This window comes from Emys orbicularis, chromosome 13 (genome assembly GCF_028017835.1).
Source record: "Emys orbicularis isolate rEmyOrb1 chromosome 13, rEmyOrb1.hap1, whole genome shotgun sequence".
Taxonomy (NCBI): domain Eukaryota; kingdom Metazoa; phylum Chordata; order Testudines; family Emydidae; genus Emys; species Emys orbicularis.
In genome coordinates, this window is record NC_088695.1 from 12,313,268 (window position 1) to 12,336,985 (window position 23,718).

General features: G+C 45.7%; 2 protein-coding genes across 2 annotated transcripts; both read left to right on the forward strand.

Annotated features, from left to right (window-relative positions):
- The first annotated feature begins 14,709 nt into the window (after positions 1-14,709).
- Positions 14,710-15,321, forward strand: LOC135887428 (olfactory receptor 14A16-like). Its single transcript, XM_065415193.1, has one exon. It carries the CDS (start codon positions 14,710-14,712, stop codon positions 15,319-15,321), a length of 612 nt encoding a protein of 203 aa, XP_065271265.1.
- A 6,678-nt stretch (positions 15,322-21,999) lies between these two features.
- Positions 22,000-22,959, forward strand: LOC135887671 (olfactory receptor 14A16-like). The gene has a single exon (XM_065415397.1). It carries the CDS (start codon positions 22,000-22,002, stop codon positions 22,957-22,959), a length of 960 nt encoding a protein of 319 aa, XP_065271469.1.
- The last annotated feature ends 759 nt before the right edge of the window (positions 22,960-23,718 follow it).

Here is a 23,718-nt window from a genome sequence, read left to right on the forward strand (position 1 = left end):
GGCCTGTCTTGTAGCAGGAGGCTTCTGGGTACACGTCTGGCTCTGTTGATTTGTTCCTTTATTTCCTTGTGTGGGTATCGTAGTTTTGAGAATGCTTGGTGAAGATCTTGTAGGTGTTGGTCTCTGTCTGAGGGGTTGGAGCAGATGCGGTTGTACCTCAGTGCTTGGCTGTAAACGATGGATCGTGTGGTGTGTCCGGGGTGGAAGCTGGAGGCATGAAGGTAGGCATAGCGGTCGGTGGGTTTTCGGTATAGGGTGGTGTTAACGTGGCCATTGCTTATTTGTACTGTGGTGTCCAGGAAGTGGACCTCCCGTGTAGATTGGTCCAGGCTGAGGTTGATGGTGGGGTGGAAGCTGTTGAAATCATGGTGGAATTCTTCCAGGGTCTCCTTCCCATGGGTCCAGATGATGAAGATGTCATCAATGTAGCGTAGGTAGAGAAGGGGCGTGAGTGGACGAGAGCTGAGGAAGCGTTGTTCCAGGTCAGCCATAAAGATGTTGGCATATTGTGGGGCCATGCGGGTGCCCATAGCGGTGCCACTGGTCTGGAGGTATATATTGTCACCAAATTTGAAATAATTGTGCGTGAGGATAAAGTCACAGAGCTCGGCAATAAGTTGTGCTGTGTCATCATCAGGGATACTGTTCCTGACAGCTTGTATTCCATCTGTGTGTGGGATGTTTGTGTAGAGAGCCTCTACATCCATGGTGGCTAGGATGGTGTTTTCTGGGAGGTCACCAATGCATTGTAGTTTTCTCAGGAAATCTGTGGTGTCACGGAGATAGCTGGGAGTGCTGGTGGCGTAGGGTCTGAGTAGGGAGTCCACATATCCAGACAGTCCTTCAGTGAGAGTGCCAATGCCCGAGATGATGGGGCGTCCAGGATTTCCAGGTTTGTGGATCTTGGGTAGTAGATAGAATAACCCCGGTCGGGGCTCTAAGGGTATGTTGATTTGTTCCTGTGTTAGTGTAGGGAGTGTCCTGAGTAGATGGTGCAGTTTCTTAGTGTATTCCTCAGTGGGATCTGAGGAAAGTGGCCTGTAGAATTTGGTATTGGAGAGTTGTCTGGCGGCCTCCTTCTGGTAGTCAGACCTGTTCATGATGACAACAGCACCTCCTTTATCAGCCTCTTTGATGATAATGTCAGGGTGGTTTCTGAGGCTGTGGATGGCATTGCGTTCTGCACGACTTAGGTTATGAGGCAAGCGATGTTGTTTTTCCACAATTTCTGCCTGTGCACGTCGGCGGAAGCATTCTATGTATAGGTCCAGACTGTCATTTCGACCCTCAGGAGGAGTCCATGTGGAGTTCTTCTTCCTGTGTTGTTGGTGGGAGGGTATCTGTGTATCAGTGCGCTGTTCAGTGTTATCTTGAAAGTATTCTCTGAGTCGGAGGCGGCGAAAGTAGGCTTCCAGATCACCGCAGAACTGTATCATGTTCGTGGGGGTGCTGGGGCAAAAAGAGAGTCCCCGAGATAGGACAGACTCCTCTGCTGGGTTGAGTGTGTAGCTGGATAAATTGACGATATTGCTGGGTGAGTTAGGGGTACCCCTGTTGTGGCCCCATGTGCCAGGTAGGATTTTAGACAGCTTACGGTCCTTTTTCCTTTGTAGAGAGGTGAAGTGTGTAATGTAGATCTCCTGTCTTATTTTAGTAAAGTCCATTTGTGTGGAGGGTTGGTTATTTATGAAAGTCTCCAGGTTGGAGAGCTCTTTCTTGATGTTTATCTGTTTGCTGTATAGGATGCTGATCAGGTGGTTCCTCAGTTTCTTTGATAGTGTATGGCATAATCTCTCACTGTGGTCTGTGCAGTATGTAGATAGCAATGGATTTTTCACCTTCAGTCCATTTGGTATGATGTCCATCCGTTTGCATTTGGAAAGGAAGATGATATCTGTCTGTATTTGTGCAAGTTTCTTCATGAGGTTGATAGATTTCCATTCCATACGGCTAAATGCAGTGCCTTGCATGGTGTCAAGTATCAGAGGGGTAGCCGTGTTAGTCTGAATCTGTAAAAAGCAACAGAGGGTCCTGTGGCACCTTTAAGACTAACAGAAGTATTGGGAGCATAAGCTTTCGTAGGTAAGAACCTCACTTCTTCAGATGCAAGTAATGGAAATCTCCAGAGGCAGGTATAAATCAGTGTGGAGATAACGAGGTTAGTTCAATCAGGGAGGGTGAGGTGCTCTGCTAGCAGTAGAGGTGTGAACACCAAGGGAGGAGAAACTGCTTCTGTAGTTGGATAGCCATTCACAGTCTTTGTTTAATCCTGATCTGATGGTGTCAAATTTGCAAATGAACTGGAGCTCAGCAGTTTCTCTTTGGAGTCTGGTCCTGAAGTTTTTTTGCTGTAAGATGGCTACCTTAACATCTGCTATTGTGTGGCCAGGGAGGTTAAAGTGTTCTCCTACAGGTTTTTGTATATTGCCATTCCTGATATCTGACTTGTGTCCATTTATCCTCTTGCGTAGTGACTGTCCAGTTTGGCCAATGTACATAGCAGAGGGGCATTGCTGGCACATGATGGCATATATAACATTGGTGGACGTGCAGGTGAATGAGCCGGTGATGTTGTAGCTGATCTGGTTAGGTCCTGTGATAGTGCTGCTGGTGTAGATATGTGGGCAGAGTTGGCATCGAGGTTTGTTGCATGGGTTGGTTCCTGAGTTAGAGTTGTTATGGTGCGGTGCGTGGTTGCTGGTGAGAATATGCTTAAGGTTGGCAGGTTGTCTGTGGGCGAGGACAGGCCTGCCTCCCAAGGTCTGTGAAAGTGAGGGGTCATTGTCCAGGATGGGTTGTAGATCACTGATGATGCGTTGGAGAGGTTTAAGCTGAGGGCTGTAGGTGATGGCCAGTGGAGTTCTGTTGGTTTCTTTTTTGGGCCTGTCTTGTAGCAGGAGGCTTCTGGGTACACGTCTGGCTCTGTTGATTTGTTCCTTTATTTCCTTGTGTGGGTATCGTAGTTTTGAGAATGCTTGGTGAAGATCTTGTAGGTGTTGGTCTCTGTCTGAGGGGTTGGAGCAGATGCGGTTGTACCTCAGTGCTTGGCTGTAAACGATGGATCGTGTGGTGTGTCCGGGGTGGAAGCTGGAGGCATGAAGGTAGGCATAGCGGTCGGTGGGTTTTCGGTATAGGGTGGTGTTAACGTGGCCATTGCTTATTTGTACTGTGGTGTCCAGGAAGTGGACCTCCCGTGTAGATTGGTCCAGGCTGAGGTTGATGGTGGGGTGGAAGCTGGCCACACAATAGCAGATGTTAAGGTAGCCATCTTACAGCAAAAAAACTTCAGGACCAGACTCCAAAGAGAAACTGCTGAGCTCCAGTTCATTTGCAAATTTGACACCATCAGATCAGGATTAAACAAAGACTGTGAATGGCTATCCAACTACAGAAGCAGTTTCTCCTCCCTTGGTGTTCACACCTCTACTGCTAGCAGAGCACCTCACCCTCCCTGATTGAACTAACCTCGTTATCTCCACACTGATTTATACCTGCCTCTGGAGATTTCCATTACTTGCATCTGAAGAAGTGAGGTTCTTACCCACGAAAGCTTATGCTCCCAATACTTCTGTTAGTCTTAAAGGTGCCACAGGACCCTCTGTTGCTTTTTACAGATTCAGACTAACACGGCTACCCCTCTGATACTTTATAAAACACAGATCCCACAAAAACCAATAATCTATTTGTCCCAGTGCCTGGTTTTCCAGTACCAGGCGCAAGGGAGTTAAGTAAGTCGGAATGTCAAAAGATCCGGATTCGGGCCAATCAGTGCCCAGGGCTGGCCAATCCTGGGTGCAAAGCTGCAACAAGCATCTCTTCCACATTCTTTTCTGAACACCGGGTTAAGGCCATTTACTTAACATATAATTCAAAGGGCTATCCTTAAAGGGTTTTACCAGAGACCCACCCATCTGCCTGCTGACACTCTAACAGAGAATTACACAGAGAACAGAGGGAATTATGGCCTAATAGGATCCTATTACAGGAATTTCTACTAATACTGACCGCTACAGGGGACAGGACAGAAGGATCCCAATTCGACCTCAGAGCTTCATCGCACGCGATGGCTTCCACTCTGAGGAATTACGAATGAGAGGCTCAGTTCCGTCCACACACCTAACGCCCAAATGTATAAGACAGAAATTCATTAACCGGAGTCGCCAGTAACTGTCACCGAAATATCGGGTCCACCTAGCTGAGAGCCAATAACAGCCAGACAGGGATAAGGAAGAGTTGCTTTATTCAGCAGAAGAAAAGAGAGCCTTGCACCTTGGTACAAAGACTCTGTCTTACACACATTTTACCATTCCAATTATTATCCTGGGGATTTGAAATCCCCATGCTTATAATTACTTACTCCTTTCCTTCCACTATGCCCTCAAAGTTTCCAACCTGTTCTCCAATCTCTCTATCTATTGCCTGCCCGCTTGGGCCCGATCCTGCTTTTCTTGCTGAACCGTCCCTTCCATGGGCACCGGCTTTTTCACTACCAATTTAGATAGGAGGGTGGGCTTCTCAACTAGCCCCCACCCTTCCTGGTCTCTTTTCTTAAACATTCTTACTCACAAGGCTACCTGAGTCCTCCCTCGTGAGGCTTGCCACTTGGGCAAAACGCATGGCCCATTGGCGTTTAACTATTCAATTTTCTCTTGTGGCAAACACACTGCTCTTACAGCATATGCAAACACAAATGGTTAAATTCTGACAAGTCCCTGAAGGACCGGTACTTGCTTAGCCAGTGCTTCCTTTTCTGCCTGGAAGTCCTGTCTCAAGGCTTGCAACTTGCCCTGGGCATAGGTTTGAGTTGCTGCCTGGTTCATGATCTGTGCTCTTAATTGCTCAATTCTAGTTATCAAGTACACAACTCTTCCCTTTTCTCCAACTTCTCTATTGCCCAGTCCTGCTACGACTGGGGTAGATCCACCTGACATCCTTCCCGGTCAACTGGGGTGGAGAGAGGAATGCTAAATCCCTCTCCGGTTCTCAGACTTACTGTGGCTGAGAGTAGGCACACTTTCATACTCACACACGTACGTCCAGACTGGCCACGTTTGCGTATAACGTTCAGAGAAGGTGCTGTGCAATCTCCAACTTGCTTCCTCTCTTGGGAGGGCAGTTCTTTTACACCCTGAGGTCTCCTGGGGCGTCTTTTCAGTGATTCCAGTCCAGGAAGTGCCTGTGGCTTCTTCAGCGTCCCCAAACCACGCCGGCTCCAGGGTCGCAAAGGCAGACTGTTGGATCTCACTGGACAGTTAAGCTTTGCAAATGTAATCTCAGCACTGTAACTTGTATTGCCTTTGGTTTGACTATGTCGATATTTTTTCACAGCCAGCTGGGGCCGAAAGCAGTTTTTCTTTGTACTTAGCCTGGTCTGCATTGATTCTTGACCTTGAACGCAGATTAACTTTCTCTTTATCTCTGGACCAAGCTGAATTTCAAATTAACCCGTTCCTTTCCTCAATAGACAAATTGCTCCCATTGTGTGTCAGCGGCTTTTTGGTAATTAAAGCTCTTCTGAGATGTATGATCTTATCTAGATTGAAGGTACCTTCTAGTGGGCATTGTTTAGATGAATTTTCACGCGTGTAATGATTCCAATTCTCTAAATACCTGCAGATTTTAGGACCATAATGTACGTACATGAAATAAGCTGGGGTACCCTTAGGGGGTGAGAGGGAAACCTTAGACTGTCCCCCACCCATTTTCCAATCACACACACAGGGAGGATGCCCTGTCCGCTCTAGCGGCACATAAACTAAGGATCTCTCCCTACAGGGTACTCACACAGGAGAGGCTAACGAGGATGGCCACAACCCTCCTACACCTCCCTTCAGCAAAGAGCGTCGGCTTGTCTCAGAGAGACGGCGCTGCTTACTCTGTTGCATCCAGTGAAATGATCAGACTGTCAGTGGCTCACACGGAGAGGAAAAGGGGAGGGAAGATGGGTTCACACACTCCTAGACCCAGGTAGCCTCCTCGCCAGACGATGCCAGGCCGAGTTAGCCCACCATGCGTTGGATCTCCTAAAAGATCCTCTAGTTACCGGGCTTGCGTTAGAGTAGTTCTGGTCACGAGCCAAAAGACTTCGCAGAGTACTCTGGGCGTCTTCCGGTAACTCTCAATTCACACTGGTGTACACACACACACACACACACACCAAGGCCTTATTCCAGGTACTATTCCCAAGTACCTCCAGGTACTATTCCCAAGTACCTCGATGCATCAATCGAGGCGGTAAAAACCCCTCCTGAGGCGGTAACAACCCCTCAACACCGGTGCATACCTATGCACCTCGCATATGCATACAGGGGGTGGCAACAATTCCCCTAAGCCGCTCAGCATCTGACCTTGCTGCACAGTCAATAAGTTCGGATGGCGTGAGCCCAACAGGGACAGATGGCCCCACGGACAGTCCTCCTCCGACACCCCAATAGAGATTTCAAAAGGTCTCCTACCTCTATTGTGGCGCCATGGGGTTCGAAGGGGAACGATCCGTAGCAGCTGCCGGTGCCTCTGCAGGCGTTGCCATCCCAGACGAGCCCCCAAATTGTCGGAGAAAAACACAGTTCTCACTTTTTGTTTGGGTACAGCAAGTCAGATGCTTTATTTTCTCTCTATCGATAGGGAGAGAGCTAAGCAGGTCTCTCAACAGGTAAACAATTACAGCAAGCATTTATACCTTTTGTTACAGACAATAATGAGCAACAGCTGCATTTTGTTTATACATAGGTCATTCTGATATCTTGTTTTGCTCACTAATGTAGACTCTTAGTCTACATTCCATATTATCTACACATTATCTACACAAGGTCGCAACAACTTCTCACACAGTTCTTTCCCACTCGCCTCACACATTCCTCGCTTCTACAAATCTCGCGTTATTAGGGTTACAGTTAGCCTAACTCTTGCTAACAAACTATCATGCATTGCATCCCCTTCCTGTCAGTTCTTTCTCTGCTTCCACAGTAGTAATATAAACACTGATGTAAGTTACTTGTCTGGGGTCCTTTTGTTCTAACCTTGGTGTATTTCACTAGGAGGGTGGTGAAGCATTGGAATGGGTTACCTCGGGAGGTGGACAAAGCCTTGGCTGGGATGATTTATTCTTCTACATAAAAGAATAAATGGACACAAATTGGACATCAGCAATAGTAACATACAAAAGCCAGTAGGGGAACACTTCAATCTCCCTGAACATTCTATAACAGATTTAGAAGTAGCCATACTTGAACAAAAGAAATTCAGAAACAGACTTCAAAGAGAAACTGCAGAACTAAAATTCATTTGCAAATGTAACACCATTAATTTGTGCTTGAATAGGGACTGGGAGTGGCTGGCTCACTACAAAAGCAGCTTGGCCTCTCCTGGAATTTACACCTCCTCATCAATTATTGGGAATGGACTACACCAACCCTGATCGAATTAGTCCTATCAACACTGGTTCTCCACTTGTGAGGTAACTCCCTTCTCTTCATGTGACAGTATAAGAATGCCTGCATCTGTAACTTTCACTCCATGCATCTAAAGAAGTGGGGTTTTTTTATGCATGAAAGCTTATGCCCAAATAAATCTGTTAGTCTTTAAATTGCCACCAGACTCCTTGTTGTTTTTGTGGATGCAGACTAACACGGCTTCCCCCTGATACTTGACACTATATCCACTGGATCTCCTTTGTTCGCATGCTTGTTGACCCCCTCAAAGAATTCTAGTAGATTGGTGAGGCATGATTTCCCTTTACAAAAACCATGTTGACTATTTCCCAACAAATTATGTTCATCTATGTGTTTGACAATTTTGTTCTTTACGATACTTTCAACCAATTTGCCCGGTACTGTAGTGAGGCTTACTGGCCTGTAGTTGCCAGGGTCACCTCTGGAGCCCTTTTTAAAAATTGGGGGCATAGTAGCTATCCTCCAGTCATGTGGTACAGAAGCTGATTTAAATGATAGGTTACAGATGACAGTTAGTAGCCCTGCAATTTCACATTTGAGTTCCTTCAGCACTCTTGGGTGAATACCATCAGGTCCTGGAGATTTATTACTGTTTAGTTTATCAATTTGTTCCAAAACCTCCTCTAATGACACCTCAGTTTGGGACAGTTCCTCAGACCTGTCACCCAGAAAGAATGGCTCAGGTCTGGGAATCTCCCTCACATCCTCAACAGTGAAGACCGCTGCAAAGAATTCATTTAGTTTCTCTGCAATGGCCTTATCGTCTTTGAGTGCTCCTTTAGCATCTCGATCGGTCAGTGGCCCCAATGTTTGTTTAGCAGGCTTTCTGCTTCTGATGTATTTGGAATTTTTTTTGCTATTGCTTTTGGAGTCTTTGGCTAGCTGTTCTTGAAATTATTTTTTGGTCTTTCTAATTATATTTGTAAACTTCATTTGCCAGAGTTTATGCTCTTTTCTATTTTCCTCATTAGGATTTATCTTCCACTTTTTAAAGGATTCCTTTTTGCCTCTCACTGCTTCTTTTACTTTGATGTTTAACCGCGGTGGTTCTTTTTCAGTTCTCTTCCTATGTTTTTTTAAATTGGGATATACATTTAAGTTGAGCCTCTATTATGGTGTCTTTAAAAAGTTTCCACGCAGCTTGCAGGGATTTTACTTTTGGTACTGTATCTTTTAATTTCTGTTTCACTAACCTCCTCATTTTTGTGTAGTTCCCCTTTCTGAAATTAACGGCTACAGTGTATTCTGTCACACTTATCCCTGAGGCCAGAATTTTCAGAATAACTCAGTTCCCATTCAAGCACCAAATTAAATGGTGCCTAGGAATGAATTTCATCTGATAATAAAAATAGTCTCATGATTCCCTCTCAGTGAGGGAACCATTATAACTCAACGCTAAAGCTGACCAGGAAAAAAAGTCCCATTATTCACCATTCCACCTATCTAGAGTGTGTCTACCTGCCTGCCATGACTGCAGTATCTGTGCCAGGAGTGCTCAAAAATGTTCCATCAAAACCTTTTCCAATAGAAAATTGCAGGTTCACTGAAGAAAAAAAAATCACACAAAGTCTCTACTGTGCTTGCAATTTTTCAGTTTTTCTTTAAAAAAAATGAAATCTGGAAAAAGAAACATTTTGGCTGAAAATTGAATTTTTAAATTTAATTTAATAGTTTCTGGCAATTTTCATACAAAAATGTTCAGTTTTTGAATTTTTTTGAGAAAAAGTCAAAATTTTCATAAAGTACAAATATTTCCAACCACCTCTGTTTTAACCCCTACCTCTTTACTGTATTTATCCTCACCCCATCCCTATAAGGCAGGGCCGTGTTATTATACCCATGTTACAGATGGGAACTGAGGCCCAGAGAGAGTGATGTGCCCAAGATTAAACAGGAAATCTGTGGCAAAGCAGGGATCTGAGCTGGGTCTTCCAGGTTAGAATCATAGCATATCAGGGTTGGAAGGGACCTCAGGAGGTCATCTAGTCCAACCTCCTGTTCAAAGCAGGACCACTCCACAACTAAATCATCCCAGCCAGAGCTTTGTCAAGCCTGACCTTAAAAACCTCTAAGGAAGGAGATTCCACCACCTCCTTAGGTAACCCATTCCAGTGCTTCACCACCGTCCTAGTGAAAAAGTTTTTCCTAGAATCCAACCTAAACTTCCCCCACTGCACTTGAGACCATTACTCCTTATTTTGTCATCTGCTACCACTGACAACCGTCTAGATCAATCCTCTTTGGAACCCCCTTTCAGGTAGTTGAAAGCAGCTATCACATCCCCCATCATTCTTCTCTTTGGCAGACTAAACAATCCCAGTTCCCTCAGCCTCTCCTCATAAGTCATGTGCTCCAGCCCCCTAATCATTTTTGTTGCCCTCCGCTGGACTCTTTCCAATTTTTCCACATCCTTCTTGTAGTGTGGAGCCCAAAACTGGACATAGTACTCCAGATGAGGTCTCACCAATGTTGAATAGAGGGGAATGATCACGTCCCTCTATCTGCTGGCAATACCCCTACTTATACAGCCCAAAATGCCATTAGCCTTCTTGGCAACAAGGGCACACTATTGACTCATATCCACTTTCTCGTCCACTGTAACCCCTTGGTCCTTTTCTGCAGAACTGCTGCCAAGCCATTCAGTCCCTAGTCTGTAGCAGTGCATGGGGTTCGACTGAATGGCACATCCTTCCTCAGTCATTGCAACATGACTAAGGGACTGGGACTCAGTACACCTGAGTTCTGTTCCTCTGAGCAGCTGTGTGATCTCAGGCCAGTCATTTCCCCTCTCTGTACAATCTGGAAAATGTGGCTGATGATACCGACCCTGCTTGATATATCACTTTGAGATCAACAGCTAAATTTTATTGTTGTCTACATGTACATGGTGACCAGACACAGACCACAGAAGAAAACTTGAAGAGTAAAGTTGGGTGGGAAATGGGTTTCCTGTCCTGCAAGACTTGTCAAGATTTTGAGAGAGACAAGGTATGTGAGGTAACATCTTTTATTGGAGCAACTTCTGCTGGTGGAAGGCGTAAGCTTTCACACTTCTCAGCGCTCTTCCTTGGGTCTTGGAGAAGAGAACCAGAGTGTCCAAGCTAAATACAAGAGGGCACATATTGTTACAGTAAGAAGATCACACATGTTGTAGGAGACCACTTAAAATGAAGTGGATAATTAACATGAAGTAGGTGATTAACACTCTGCAGAGTAGTCATCATGGACGCAGACTCCAAAGGAGCTACAGCCAATTTACACATGCTGGGCAACTAATATGAATTACAGGTTTTTAAAATGACATGCAGCATTGCATCTGCAGCCCAATGAGCCTTTTAGTTTAGTGCTGTCTGCAGTAAGAGGAAAAACAATGTAAATGTTGAGAAAAAGAAAGAAAGAAAGAAAGAAAGAAAGAAAGAAAGAAAGAAAGAAAGAAAGAAAGAAAGACTGATTCTGGGCCGTTCATCCCAACAGAAGTTGAAGATCAGATACAGAAAACCTTAGCAACACTGAATTCCTCCGAAGTTCTATCCCGAGTAGAAATGAATCTCTCCATCACCATTAAAAGTTTCACTTGTAATTAATCCCAAGGGGCAAAGAGCTAAGAAAGTGCAGACATGTTAGGAACTTTGGAATCAGCTTCACATCACTTTCACATGCAAAGAATATAGATTTGAAACTCTGTGGTGGGCCAGATCCCCAGCTGGTGTAAACCAGCATATCTCCATTCAAATCACTGGACCAGATTCCCAGTTGGAGTAAATCATCCTAACTACTGTGAAGTCAATGGAACTGTATCAATTTCCACTGGCTTTGTACCTGGCCCTTAGTTTTTAGTCTCTGCCTCTGGGTACCTCCTAGTGACCTGCTTCAATCAACCAGGTCAGTCTGAGCAGCAGGTACCTCTGGTGGCTGCATCCCAGGAGAGGTTGGCGCAATGCAAGAGAAAAAAATATCTCTGTTCTCCCAGAGGTAATTATGTGGGGTTAATGAAGGAACAGGCTATTCTAGGCCAACTGAGGCTCTGGTGCCACTGGGCTCTTAGCTATTGCAAGTTACATGTCTGTGCTATATATTTTATTTCTGCAAACACCTTGGGGTACCCTTTCAGACTCTGCCCTGCCTTGTTTTTATCCCAGGGTTCTTCCGGGGATGCTGTCATCATGAGAGATCCAGGATGGATGCTGTTTCACCTCTGTGCGTTTAGGATCAGCTAGGCAAGCTTGTCAGGATGGTTTGTTCCTGTGTTGAAATCAAAGCTGAGCTCACAGCCCTGGAGACTGGATTCAGCTGTTTAACCCCAGAGCAGGGACATCCTGGGCTGTGACCATGTCTGAAGCCCGCACAAGCTGGGATCAGCTCTAGAGCTGGGAGGGGCTTTCAGTCCCTGATCCCATTTAGTCCATTGCCTTTCAGCCAAGCTCCCATCTGTGGAGTAGATCCCGGTCTGCTAGGAACTTCAGAGAGAGCCAGCGGTTCAGGACATACAGCAAGGGGACAGCAAAGGGTTGCTGGATAACACAGTGACGGGTGCTAGATAGATAGATAGATAGATAGATAGATAGATAGATAGATAGATAGATAGATAATGTCCAAACAATTCTGATGCCGGAGAATCGACTGCATCACAAGCTGAGACAAATTCCACAAAGACCAACACAGTAAGTTTGGTATTTCAATTATATATTTTGGGCTATTAATATTTAAGAACATAATTGTGAAACTACAATCTGAACTGTTTTAGGGCTGGTCTATCGTACTAAGTTGATCCAGATACACTATTTATGTTACGTAAACAACGTAACTGAAGTCAACGTAGCTTAGATCCACTTACCACGGTGTCCACACTATGCTATGTCGAAGGGAGACACTCTCCCCTCGACATAACTTCCACCTCTCGTTGAGATGGATTAACGACATCGACGGGAAAGCGCTCTCCCATTGATGTAGTGTGTCTTCACCAGACCTGGTAAATCGATGCCGCTGCATCACTTAAGAACTTTGATAAATCTTACTGGGTGCCTGTGTCCATCTTTAGCTGACTAAATCCTTTTGTAATCCTGGTCCACAGAAATTACAGAAGCGGTGGGAGATCATAGGGCATGTGCCATGCAGATATCAGACTAGAGGAATATATTTATATTTTGTCTTGAAAATCCATGAATTCATAACATTTTGCCTCCGGGCCTCTGCTTCTGAGTTGTTTAGGCCCCAGGGAGTGAGTCCCTGCAAGCCCTTAGAAAATAGATATGGATAGACAGCCTTCTACAGCATCAGCCCTCTAGTCTCAGGGAAGTTCAAAGTCAGCTACACACAGCTCTTCTACAGACCGCAACAGGTTTCAGTCTAGTTCTGTCCGTTCATTCTCAGAGTGAGGGCTGAAAGGGCTCTTACATAGCTGTGTCTTTGGCTTCTAGATACTAGAGTGGTAGGGAAATGGAAATAGAGAAATAATGACCAAAAAATCCTGGTGCTGGAAGATCGACTACATCACAATTTGGGGAAAAATCCACAGTGACTAGTACAGTAAATTCACTATTTCAATTAAATATAGTCGTGGATTAATATACAGAGCAAATGTAAGACCCTAAACATAAATGATCATTTGGACCGTTTAAGGCTTTTGCTGTCAATTAAGACAGAGAGCTAGAGCCAGTCAGAGAAAAAATCAGTGCAAAACTTTGACTTTGCATGAGATACCCCAAATCAGAAAAATTTCAGGATTTGGCAACCAAACGTATTTGTTTTTAGCAAAATACTAGTGTTAAGTGAAAATGTTATGTTGCCAACAAAAGAAAATTGAGGTTTTCAGTTAAAAAAAATTGTTTCAAGTATAGCAAAAATTTTACCTGGACATTTTTTTTTAGTTTGAAATCCCATTTTAAAAACAAAAATGGGCAGAAAATCTCCGACCGCCCCTAATTGGAAATTGAGCTTTAAACAAAGGTGGGAAACATTATTCTTATATTTAATAATACAGCCATTGTTTTATTGCAACCGTGTTTATTTCTGTTTCAAAGAAATAGTTATGGAAAGGTAAAAAAACAGGATAGCAGCAAAGCCTGCAGATTGTGTTTTGTACACACTAGCACCTGTAAACACAGAGTCAGTGTTGCACCAGCCACATGAAGCCTGTCTATTTCAGCCCTGCCCAAACAGAATCAAGATCTCCTGCTCTAGCCCCATATTCTCTGTCCCACACTGCTGCCAGCTGAACACCAATGCTGTAAACAGGTGCACAGAACATACACATAGTAAAACACAGCCCCTCCCTAACCAAGATCATAGTCCTAGTAGACAAGGCAGAGAAAGTGGGGGAGAGAAAACAGAGGCACAGAAAGGGAAAGCGACTTGCCCAAGGTCACCCAGAAGGTCAGTGACAGAGACAAGAACATAACCCAGGTCTCCTGATTGCCACTGACCTGCGCAGCACAGATATGAAGGTAGAGAAGGAAACGATAAACCATAGCAGTAGCAGAGGTATGCTCCTAGCCCATCATTACACAGAGACGCAAGTGCAGCTGGTATCAGGGGCGATGAATCAATCTGTAAGCAGGTAGCAGGCCATCTCTGCACAGAACTCAGTGTGGAATCATCACAGACGAGCTGGGGACAAACTTCCTTCTCATTTCCAAGCTAAATTTACTCATGGACAATTTATCCCCATTCCTTCTTGTGCTGACATTCTCCTTTAGCATCAATAGCTCTGCTCCCTCCCTGGTGTTTACCCCCTTGATGTGTTTATAGAGAGTGATCATATCCCCTCTCAGGGAACTGTGGCAATTTACACTGGTGTGACAATGCTCCTCACTAGTGCTGTGATTGTCAGAGGTGAGGAGGTAGGAGGACTCTAGCCTGACCACTGCCCTTGCCCTTCCTTCCACAGACAGTCCATGATGTACTGAGAAAGAAAATGTCCAACCGCACCACCGTGACTGAGTTCCTTCTCCTGGGATTCTCTGAGGTTCGCGAGCTGCAGATTTTACACTCTGTGGTGTTTTTAGGGATTTACCTGGCAGCCTTGGTGGGAAATCTCCTTGTTACCATCCTTGTAGTGGTCGACCACCACCTTCACACCCCCATGTACTTCTTCCTGATGAATTTGTCCATACTAGACCTCGGATCCATCTCCGTCACTGTCCCCAAGTCCATGGCCAACTCCCTATTGAACACCAGATTGATTTCTTATTCTGGGTGCGTTGCCCAAGTCTTTCTTTTCATTTTCTTCGCTGTGGTTGACTTTGCTTTTCTCACCATCATGGCGTACGACCGATATGTCGCCATTTGCCAACCACTGCACTATGAGACTATAATGAACAGGGGAGCTTGTGTCCAAATGGCAGCCTGTGCCTGGATCAGTGGAATTCCTGTTTCTACTATGCAGACTGGGAACATATTTGCATTACCTTTTTGTGGTGGTAACAAGGTGAATCAGTTCTTCTGTGAAATTCCCCAGCTACTCAAGATCACCTGCAATAACTCGTACGTCAGTGAAATTGTTATTACTTCTTTTCTCTTGTTCTTAGGTTTAAGCTGTTTTGCTTTTATAATTATGTCATATGTTCAGATCTTCAAAGCAGTGCTGAGAATCCCCTCTGAGCAAGGCCGGCATAAAGCCTTCTCCACCTGCCTCCCTCACCTCATTGTGGTCTCATTGTTAGTTTGCACTGCCACCTTTGCCTACCTGAAACCCACCTCCAGCTCAACATCAGGTCTTGATTTCATGGTGGCTGTTCTTTATTCCATGGTGCCTCCAGTGATAAATCCAGCCATCTACAGCATGAGGAACAAGGAAATCAAAGGTGCCCTAAGGAAACTGACTGCGGGGAAGTTATTCAAAAAGAATAAAATTTCCAGATTTCTCCCATGACCATGTTTTCATTCTGTGCTTCTTTACAGATATAATCAACTGATGCCATTATTGTCTCCATGGGAATGTGATGTGCAGGCTTTTATGCAAAAATGTTGTGTTCATAGTAGTAATAATCCAGACTAAATTCACTGAAGTCAGTGGAGTTACTCTTCTGTGAATTAGATAAGAATCTATCTAATCTAATCTATCTATCTATCTAAATTATGAGGGCATTTAATTCAATTCTGCATTTCCTTGTTAGAAGCGTGAGTTTAGCTGAACTTGACCTTCTGGACAGGCATGAGCTGTCACTCGGAAACCTTAACTCTGTGTTAATGAAGTTTTTTGCCATTTTATTTCCTAGTTTTTCAACAGAAAGAAAACTTGTTGGTCGGAGTTAGTGGTCATTGTGGTGGCTGTAGGTCGCCATGGATATGGATGATGAGTGAAGGAAAAGGCTCTTTTAAGAATCATCACATTTTTCTAGAAAGGAGCTGTATTCTGTGCACTGCTTGGCCAATCTGGGTTCCCTTCACATCAACCCCTCACCCCCAAATCTCTCAGTAAGTGCAGCACAAAGCTGGACACAGCCCTCTGCAGCAATACAGGCTCAGTGAGGTGTGAAATGGCCTGTTCATCTCAATGAGCTATTCTCAGCGGAGTGAGAAACACCTGCAGGAGATGTTACAACCTGAAACAATCACTCAGAGATGTGTGAACTGCTCCACTCATATCAGTCACCCAGGTGCCAGCAGGCTGTTCTGTGTGTTGTGGGTTCATGTCCCCCTTTGCCTCTTCTCAGCTTCACACCCTGAGGGGCAGCGCTTCCCCAGACCCTGGCACTCATTGGGAGGGGTGATTAGGGAGACAGGCTCAGTCCCCCCCTCCCACCACAAGCCAAGGAAAAAGCCCCCAAGATCACAAAAGCTATAGAGGGAGGGCATCGGACAGGCATAGATGCATTGAGAGCCCCCTGATACTAGCACACACAAGGGAGATGAATGTGGGGCTGTTGGGTGCCCTGCCCATTGTTCTAGTTCTGGGTCAAGCAGAGAAGGAGATAGACACACAGGCACAGAGAGCGCTGATGGAAACGCAGTGGGTGCTGTGCTCGCTTTATTGCTCCCGTTGCAAAACTGGACCTAACAGGAAAGTGAGGCTTTGTACGTGGTATGGGAGAGAGCATAGAGCCCTCTGAACATTGAAAGAGACAGGACATCACACCCCTCTGTTCTCCCAGTCCCCTGTCACTCACCTTCATGTCCCCTCTTCCCAGTGTCCCACCCCTCCTCATCTTCTGACCCCCAACTCATATCCTACCCACCCACCCTATTCTTCCCCATAACCCCCCTCCCCTCGCTGCCCCCCAAACCTCACTCCCGCAATTCCCACCAGCTCTTCCACCCTCATCATCCTCCCCTCCCAGCGGGTAAGTGCATTTCAAAAATTGTTTCATCACCTTCTAAATATCCTGCAGTGCCCAGGTGACATTTCCCCACAGTTTGAAACCCTCAGACAGAGCCAGGTGCCTCCTTGTTCTGAGGTTCAGATTTTGGCTCAGGGTTAGATCTGAACTGAAGTGCCCAGATGGCATATGGGTTTGTCAGCCACTACTGGACATTCCCCCTTCAAGGACTCACAGCCTTGAGCCAGAGGTAGCTTTCAACCAGCTCATCCTCCCTCCATGCACGTGATCAGCATAATCCATTCGGCGCGACTCCAAGCACTTTGAAGGCTGACAGGCCTAACTGAGAGCTAAACCCTTTGGCTAATAACACTGTCACTGTATTTCCTCAAAAGAGCTGGTGAGTGGCCCTTGAGCACTGGAAACGCTCCCTGCTGTGAGGATCTGAGCCCTGGTTTGATCTCTGTCTGTCCACAATAAATCAGCACCAAAACACACCAACGCTAAGAAAAGTTAGAAGTAACTTCTTTGGAGTCAATGGGGTTGATTCCCTCTCACTCACCCTGGTGTAAATCAGGAGTAACTCCATTGGACTCAATGGGGCTGATTTCCCCCTCACTCACCCCAGGGTAAGTCCATGGTGTTACAATGGAGTATGTCTGGTCTAAGGAAGAGGAGATTCAGGTCCTTTGACTCCAGCCCCTGTTGAGGTGTGGCCCTTCTGTGTGTGGTCCTAGGCCCTTCAATCCCAAATCCCCTAGGGCACAGCCCTTCTCTATGAGTTGTAGGGACCCTCAATCCCAGAATCCTCTGGAGCAAGGCCCTTCTCTATGGGGTGCTCTGCCCCCCAGCCCCTCACTGACCATAGCATCTCCTACCCCATTTCTCAATCTCTCTGCCCACCTCTGCAACCCTCCCCCCACCTGGCGAATCCCAACGAGAACCTCCTGATATAAGAGTGCCTGCTGTACCGCATCAAGGACGGCATGACTAGATACCAGGAGTGGGGCATGATGGGGTATTATGGATGGGGATGTCCACTGCCCTGGGTCTGACTGGGGCCAACAACAGATGCTGCACTACTCACAGCCTGGAACGATAGGGGTAGGATGGGGAGATCTGCCCCCACTGCAGCAGCTGCAGCATTGTCTGCCTGAGTCTGAAGAGGGCCTGAGACAATGGCTCTGGGAGAAGGGAAGTGCCCCAAGCATCTCCATGGGGTTTGAACTCCCAGCACCACTGCTCTGGAGCACCCCACCAACCCCACACCAGCAGTGTGCTGTCTGTGCAGGGGAGGGGAAGAGCACAGCAGTCCCAAACCCCTCACCCAAGCAGACACACCCTGGCTGGGGAGATAAGAACTGGGGGTACCATGACTGCCCTCTGCGGGCACCTACCTGTTCCCAAGGGGTTGGGCGAGAGTCACCTGCTCCTCTTCTGGGACAGACCAGGGGTCCCATGCCATTGTCCCAGCCTCTCTTTGAAGCCCCGCCCCCCCCTCCATGCATGGCCCTGGAGTGTCTGAATCCAGTCCTGAGAGTCAGAAAAGATTTATGGGACTAAATGTGCCTCTTTCCATAGCGTCCTGGGAACAGCCCAGTTCAGAGCTGTGACTCTTGGAGGGACCAGCGCCAGCTGCTGAAGATAGAGGGACAGGGACCCCCACCCCAGTGAACAATTCTGCACTGACCTCCATTTCAGGGAGGTTCCCTGTGAGTTAATGGCTGGCTGGAGACCTGCACCATGGCAGTTTAATTCATTCTCTGATCTAATGTAACCATAAAGGCTCTCGTGATCCATGCCAATGTCTCACCCGCTGACCATTTTATCTCAGCAATACCTTGTGGAAGTGAGTTCCCCAGGTTAGATGTGTGCTGGTTTTCACTGGGCAGAGGCAACACTGGAAATACTGTTCAGAAAAAGGGCTTGGCCAGGAAGAGAAAGGAGGAGAGCGGGGAAGGAAGGAAGTGGTGGCCATGGCTTGCCAATGGGGAGAAGGAGGAGAGAATGGGTAGGTGTTGGAAGCCAGGGGTTGGTGGCTGTTTCCTGGGGTTGGGGCCATGTCAGAGGAGTGGGGCTGAGCAGAGGAGAGGACTGGTGGACAGAAGAGGAGACTGGTGGGCAGAGGGGTTAAGCAGAGATCTCTGAGGAAGCTCAGTCTGGAACTCTGGGTGAGGAATTGACTCTCAGCCATGGGAGGGGGAATCTCAAAGAACAGGGGCTGACAGGGTCTGTGGGGTGGGGGTTGTGAGAGGGATGGGAGAAGATTAAGGGCTGTGGGTGTTTGCTTGGAGGTCTGGCTCAGGTGAGGGAGAGGGAGGGAAACACGCAGGGTCTAAGGTAAGATGGGTTCAGTAGGTGAATCAGGGATCATCTCTAAATAAACGTTTCTTTATAAAATTTTCATCCAGTCTCAATTATTATCCCCCAGATTTTGGTAAAGAGAGGCACAGAGAGTTGAGGTAACATAGCTGCATAGCTGGGCTTAGATCACAGGAGTTCTTAGCATCTTGATCTCCTTTCTGTAGATGGCTGGCTGTCCTAGTTATCATTACAGGCTGGGATTATCAACGGCATCTAAGGGTGTTAGGAGCCCAAGATGTACATCCTTACTGCCATAGGCTCCTTTGTGAATCCCAGGCATCATTTTCTGAAATTCAGGAGAAGCCCAGGCCTTGAAAGTTAACGAGAGACACAGGGCCAGGATTACAAAGGGGTTTACATAAACAACAAGGATTCTGGTGGCCATTAAACACTAACAGATTTATTTGGGCATAAGCTTTCGTGGGTAAAAACCTCACTTCTTTGGATGCATAGGCCTTGGCTACACTCGCGGATTCACAGCGCTGCCGTGGCAGCCTCCTGTTCATAATCCGAACTGTTCATTATGACTACAGCACCTCCTTTGTCAGCCCTTTTGATGATAATGTCAGAGTTGTTTCTGAGGCTGTGTATGGAGGGGTTTAGGTATCTAAAGAAGGAAATAGCTGCCTATTGAGATTTACAATAGCATCTAAGCAGGTTAAGCTCCTCACTCCCACTGAATGACCATGGGACTTAGCCACCTAGCTCATTTGGGAGCATTGATCAATCCCCGTAGGTGCCTGTCTCCATCTTTGTGATCCTGGCCCACAGATAACACAGAAGCTGGGCTGGAATCAGGGAACGTAGGCCCCATGCTATGTGAGGGTCAGACTAGAGGATCAGAATGGTTCTTTTGGCTTTATCATCTAGGCATCTATGCACTTGCCTCTGGGCCTCTGCTGCCGAGCTGTGCAGGGCTCCAGGGAGTGAGTATCACTAGTCCTTAGGAAATAGACATGAATAAATCACATTCCCGCAGCATTAGTCCTTTAATGCCAGTGATGCTCAACGCCAGATACACACAGCTCATCTGCAGAGAGCAACAGGTTTGAGTCTAGTTCTGGCAGTGCAGGCTCAGAATGAAGGGGGAAAGGATTGCCAGATGCCTGTGCCTTTAGTTTCTAGATTCTGGTACATAGATAGATATTGACCAAAGTATCCTGGTGCTGGATGACTGAATGGATCATACGTTGGGAAAAAATCCACAAAGATCAGTACAGTAAGTTTTCTATTTCCATTAAATATGTTTGGGGATCAACATACAGGGGAAAATTAAGATGATAAATATGAATTACAATATGAACTTGTTAAGACTTTTACTCTCAATTTAATCGGATAGATACTGCTGATTGGAATTTTTCCACCCTTCAGGAAAATTTTGACTTTTCACTGAAAACTCCAAATCCATTTTTTCCCCCAGTTTTTGGCAATTGAAAACTTTTTGCTGAAAACTGGATTTTTTTTTATCACAAAACCAAAAATATTTGTTTTTTGAGTTTTCAATTTCTTTACAAACCAATCGCAAAATGTTTGGGGAAAAGCAGACAGAGTCTGAGATGTGTTGTTGTTTAGCTGAAAACCCACTCGCCATTAAAAAGAACACAGCTGAAAATTTCCAACCAGCCTTAAACTTCAAATAAATTGGGGAACATTAATATTACCTGATAAGACCTTAATTTCAACCCATTTATTCTATCGCATCTGTGTGATTTCTCTTCCAAAGGGTTAGTTGTGAGGAGGTAACAACTGAATAACCAGTTAAGTTGACAGCACACAGACTATGTTTTATACAGACTAGCCCCTTTAAACCCTGGGTTAGAGTTGAACCAAGCAGCCAAACCCTGTCTATCCTGACACCATTCAAGGACATACAGGAGATCACTGGGAGTAGAACTCAGAGCTCCTGTCCTAGCTCCACACTGCTGATGGCTGAGTATAAACGGTGTAAATGGGTTTGCAGAACTTACACATAACAAGACATGAGACCATGTTTCCAAAGGTATTTCAGCATCGAGTGGGATTTTCAGAAGCACCTAGGAGCTTATAACTCGTTGATTTCAAGGGGTGTTGAGGGCCCTGATGCTTTTGAGAATCCCACTAGGTGCATCAATACCTTTAAAAATCTGCCCCACAACCCCTCTCCGAAAGCCTTTACAGTCCTAGTAGACATGGCAGAGAAAGGGAGGGAGGGGAAACAGAGGCAGAAAGAGGGGAAATGACTGGCCTAAGGTCAGACAGCATGTCACTGGCAGAGACAAGAGTAGAGCCCAAGTGTCCTGACAACCCCTGCACTGCACAGCACAGAATAAACGATACAACATAGCGATGATGGAGGGAGGCTGCTAGTCCATTGTTACATGCAGGCGGAAGTGCAGCTGGGAGTTGGTGCCATAAATCAATTTGGAAGCAGGCAGCGGCCATCTAGTCACAGAGCTTGGGGTAGAAAAATCACAGATGAGCTGCTACTTACGATGCTGGGTGAGTCTACATGGGAATCAGGCTGTGCTGGCATTTTAGTCTATCCGTTTCATAGCCAAGATGTGAGCTTGGTGATGGATGCAACAGAGGGACCTTCTTTGGAAGAATTGTTGGATTTCGATTGTACTTTTCTCCATCCTTCATACTGCATTTTAACAGGTCACATCTTCGGCCAAATCCTCAGATGGGGTAAAGTAACGAAGCTCCATTGACTTTAAAGGAGCCAACCCAGTTTACACTAGTGTGATAACGTGACTGATTGATTGTCAGAGGTGAGGAGCACTAACAACACCTGGTCATTGCAAGTGATGAGAGCTGTGCACCTTTGACATTTATATAATGAGATATTAGAGAAAAGGGAATCAGGGCCATCCCCACTGTCGCTCTAATCCTGACCATTGCCTTTCTCATTCCCCCTACAGCCATCACACAGTGTACTGAGGAAGAAAATGTCCAACGAAACCACCATGACCGAATTCCTTCTCCTGGGATTCTCTGATGTTCCGGAACTGCAGATTTTACACTTTGTGGTGTTTCTAGTGCTTTACCTGGCATCCCTGCTGGGGAACCTTCTCATCATCATAGCCATAGCCCTCAACCACCAACTTCACACCCCCATGTACTTCTTCCTGATGAATCTGTCCATCCTAGACCTCGGCTCCATCTCTGTCACCATCCCCAAATCCATGGGCAACTCCCTCATGAACACAAGAGTGATTTCTTATTCTGGATGTGTCGCCCAAGTCTTTCTTGTCTTCTTCTTCGCTTCAGCAGATTTTGCCATACTGACCATCATGGCGTATGACCGATATGTCGCCATCTGCCAACCACTGCACTATGAGACAGTGATGAACAGGGGAGCTTGTGTCCAAATGGCAGCCAGTGCCTGGATCAGTGTTATTCTCTACTCTGCAGTGCACACTGGAAACACGTTTGCAATATCCTTCTGTGGAGGCAACGTGGTGGATCAGTTCTTCTGTGAAGTCCCCCAGCTACTCAAGCTCGCCTGCTCTGACTCAGACCTCAGTGAAGTTGGGTTTCTCATCTTTAGTGTGTGCTTAGCCTCAAGCTGCTTTGTTTTCATAATTGTGTCATATGTTCAGATCTTCACCACAATGCTGAGAATCCCCTCTGAGCAGGGCCGGCATAAAGCCTTCTCCACCTGCCTCCCTCACCTCATTGTGGTCTCATTGTTTATTTGCACAGGGACCTTTGCCTACTTAAAACCCACCTCCAGCTCAACCTCAGGTCTGGATCTCGTGGTTGCTGTTCTCTATTCTGTGTTGCCACCAATGATGAATCCGATCATCTACAGCATGAGAAACAAGGAACTCAAAGGTGCACTGAGTAAACTGATAGGTTGGAGGTTATTCTCTAAGAATAAAATGTCCATATTTCTCCTTCAGTAACAATTTCATTCTGTGTTTCGTTATATAATCAGCTGATGACATTATTGCCTGCATGAGAAAATGCTGTTCAATCTGTTTATGCAGAATTGGGATTTACACTCGTAGAACTCCAGACAAACATGACTCAAGAAAAAAGAAGTTATTATAGGTTTACACCAATGTAAATAAGATCAGAATCTATCTATCATATACTGCTACCCATCACCATACTATCTGAACACCTTGCCCATTGAATCAGTGGCCATAGCAAAGCCCCGAGTGAGGTCTCTGGACCTTCTTATTTATGGGGATAATCTCTGATTGAAGTATCCATGCATTTGTTCTTTGTATTTCTTGTTTACTTGTTTGTCAGATTTTTACCTTTTTTTTTTGCTAAACTGGTTGGCTGGTGGTTTGGTTTGTCTCTTTGGAGGTGGGAAAGCCTGGGGAGGTGGTGAGTGTTTGGTTAGACAGGATTTTCGATGTTTGTCCTCTCTTGGAAGTGCCAATATGTCATCTCTTTGATGGGGTTTTCTGAGTGAGCTGAAGGCTTGCTCCCCACAATTATAACCTCATTTAGTCATAATGATAGATTTCTATTTGATTGTGAATTATATTAGCTAGCTAGGTAAATAATGAATAATCTATGGAGATTATTGTGCAAATTATTGTGCTTCTTTTCCTGTTAATGATTGTCTATGTCCAGATCATGATTTTCTTATAAATACTCCTTATTAAACATTATTTAACAACGATTTTTATGGCTATATCTTAGTCTAT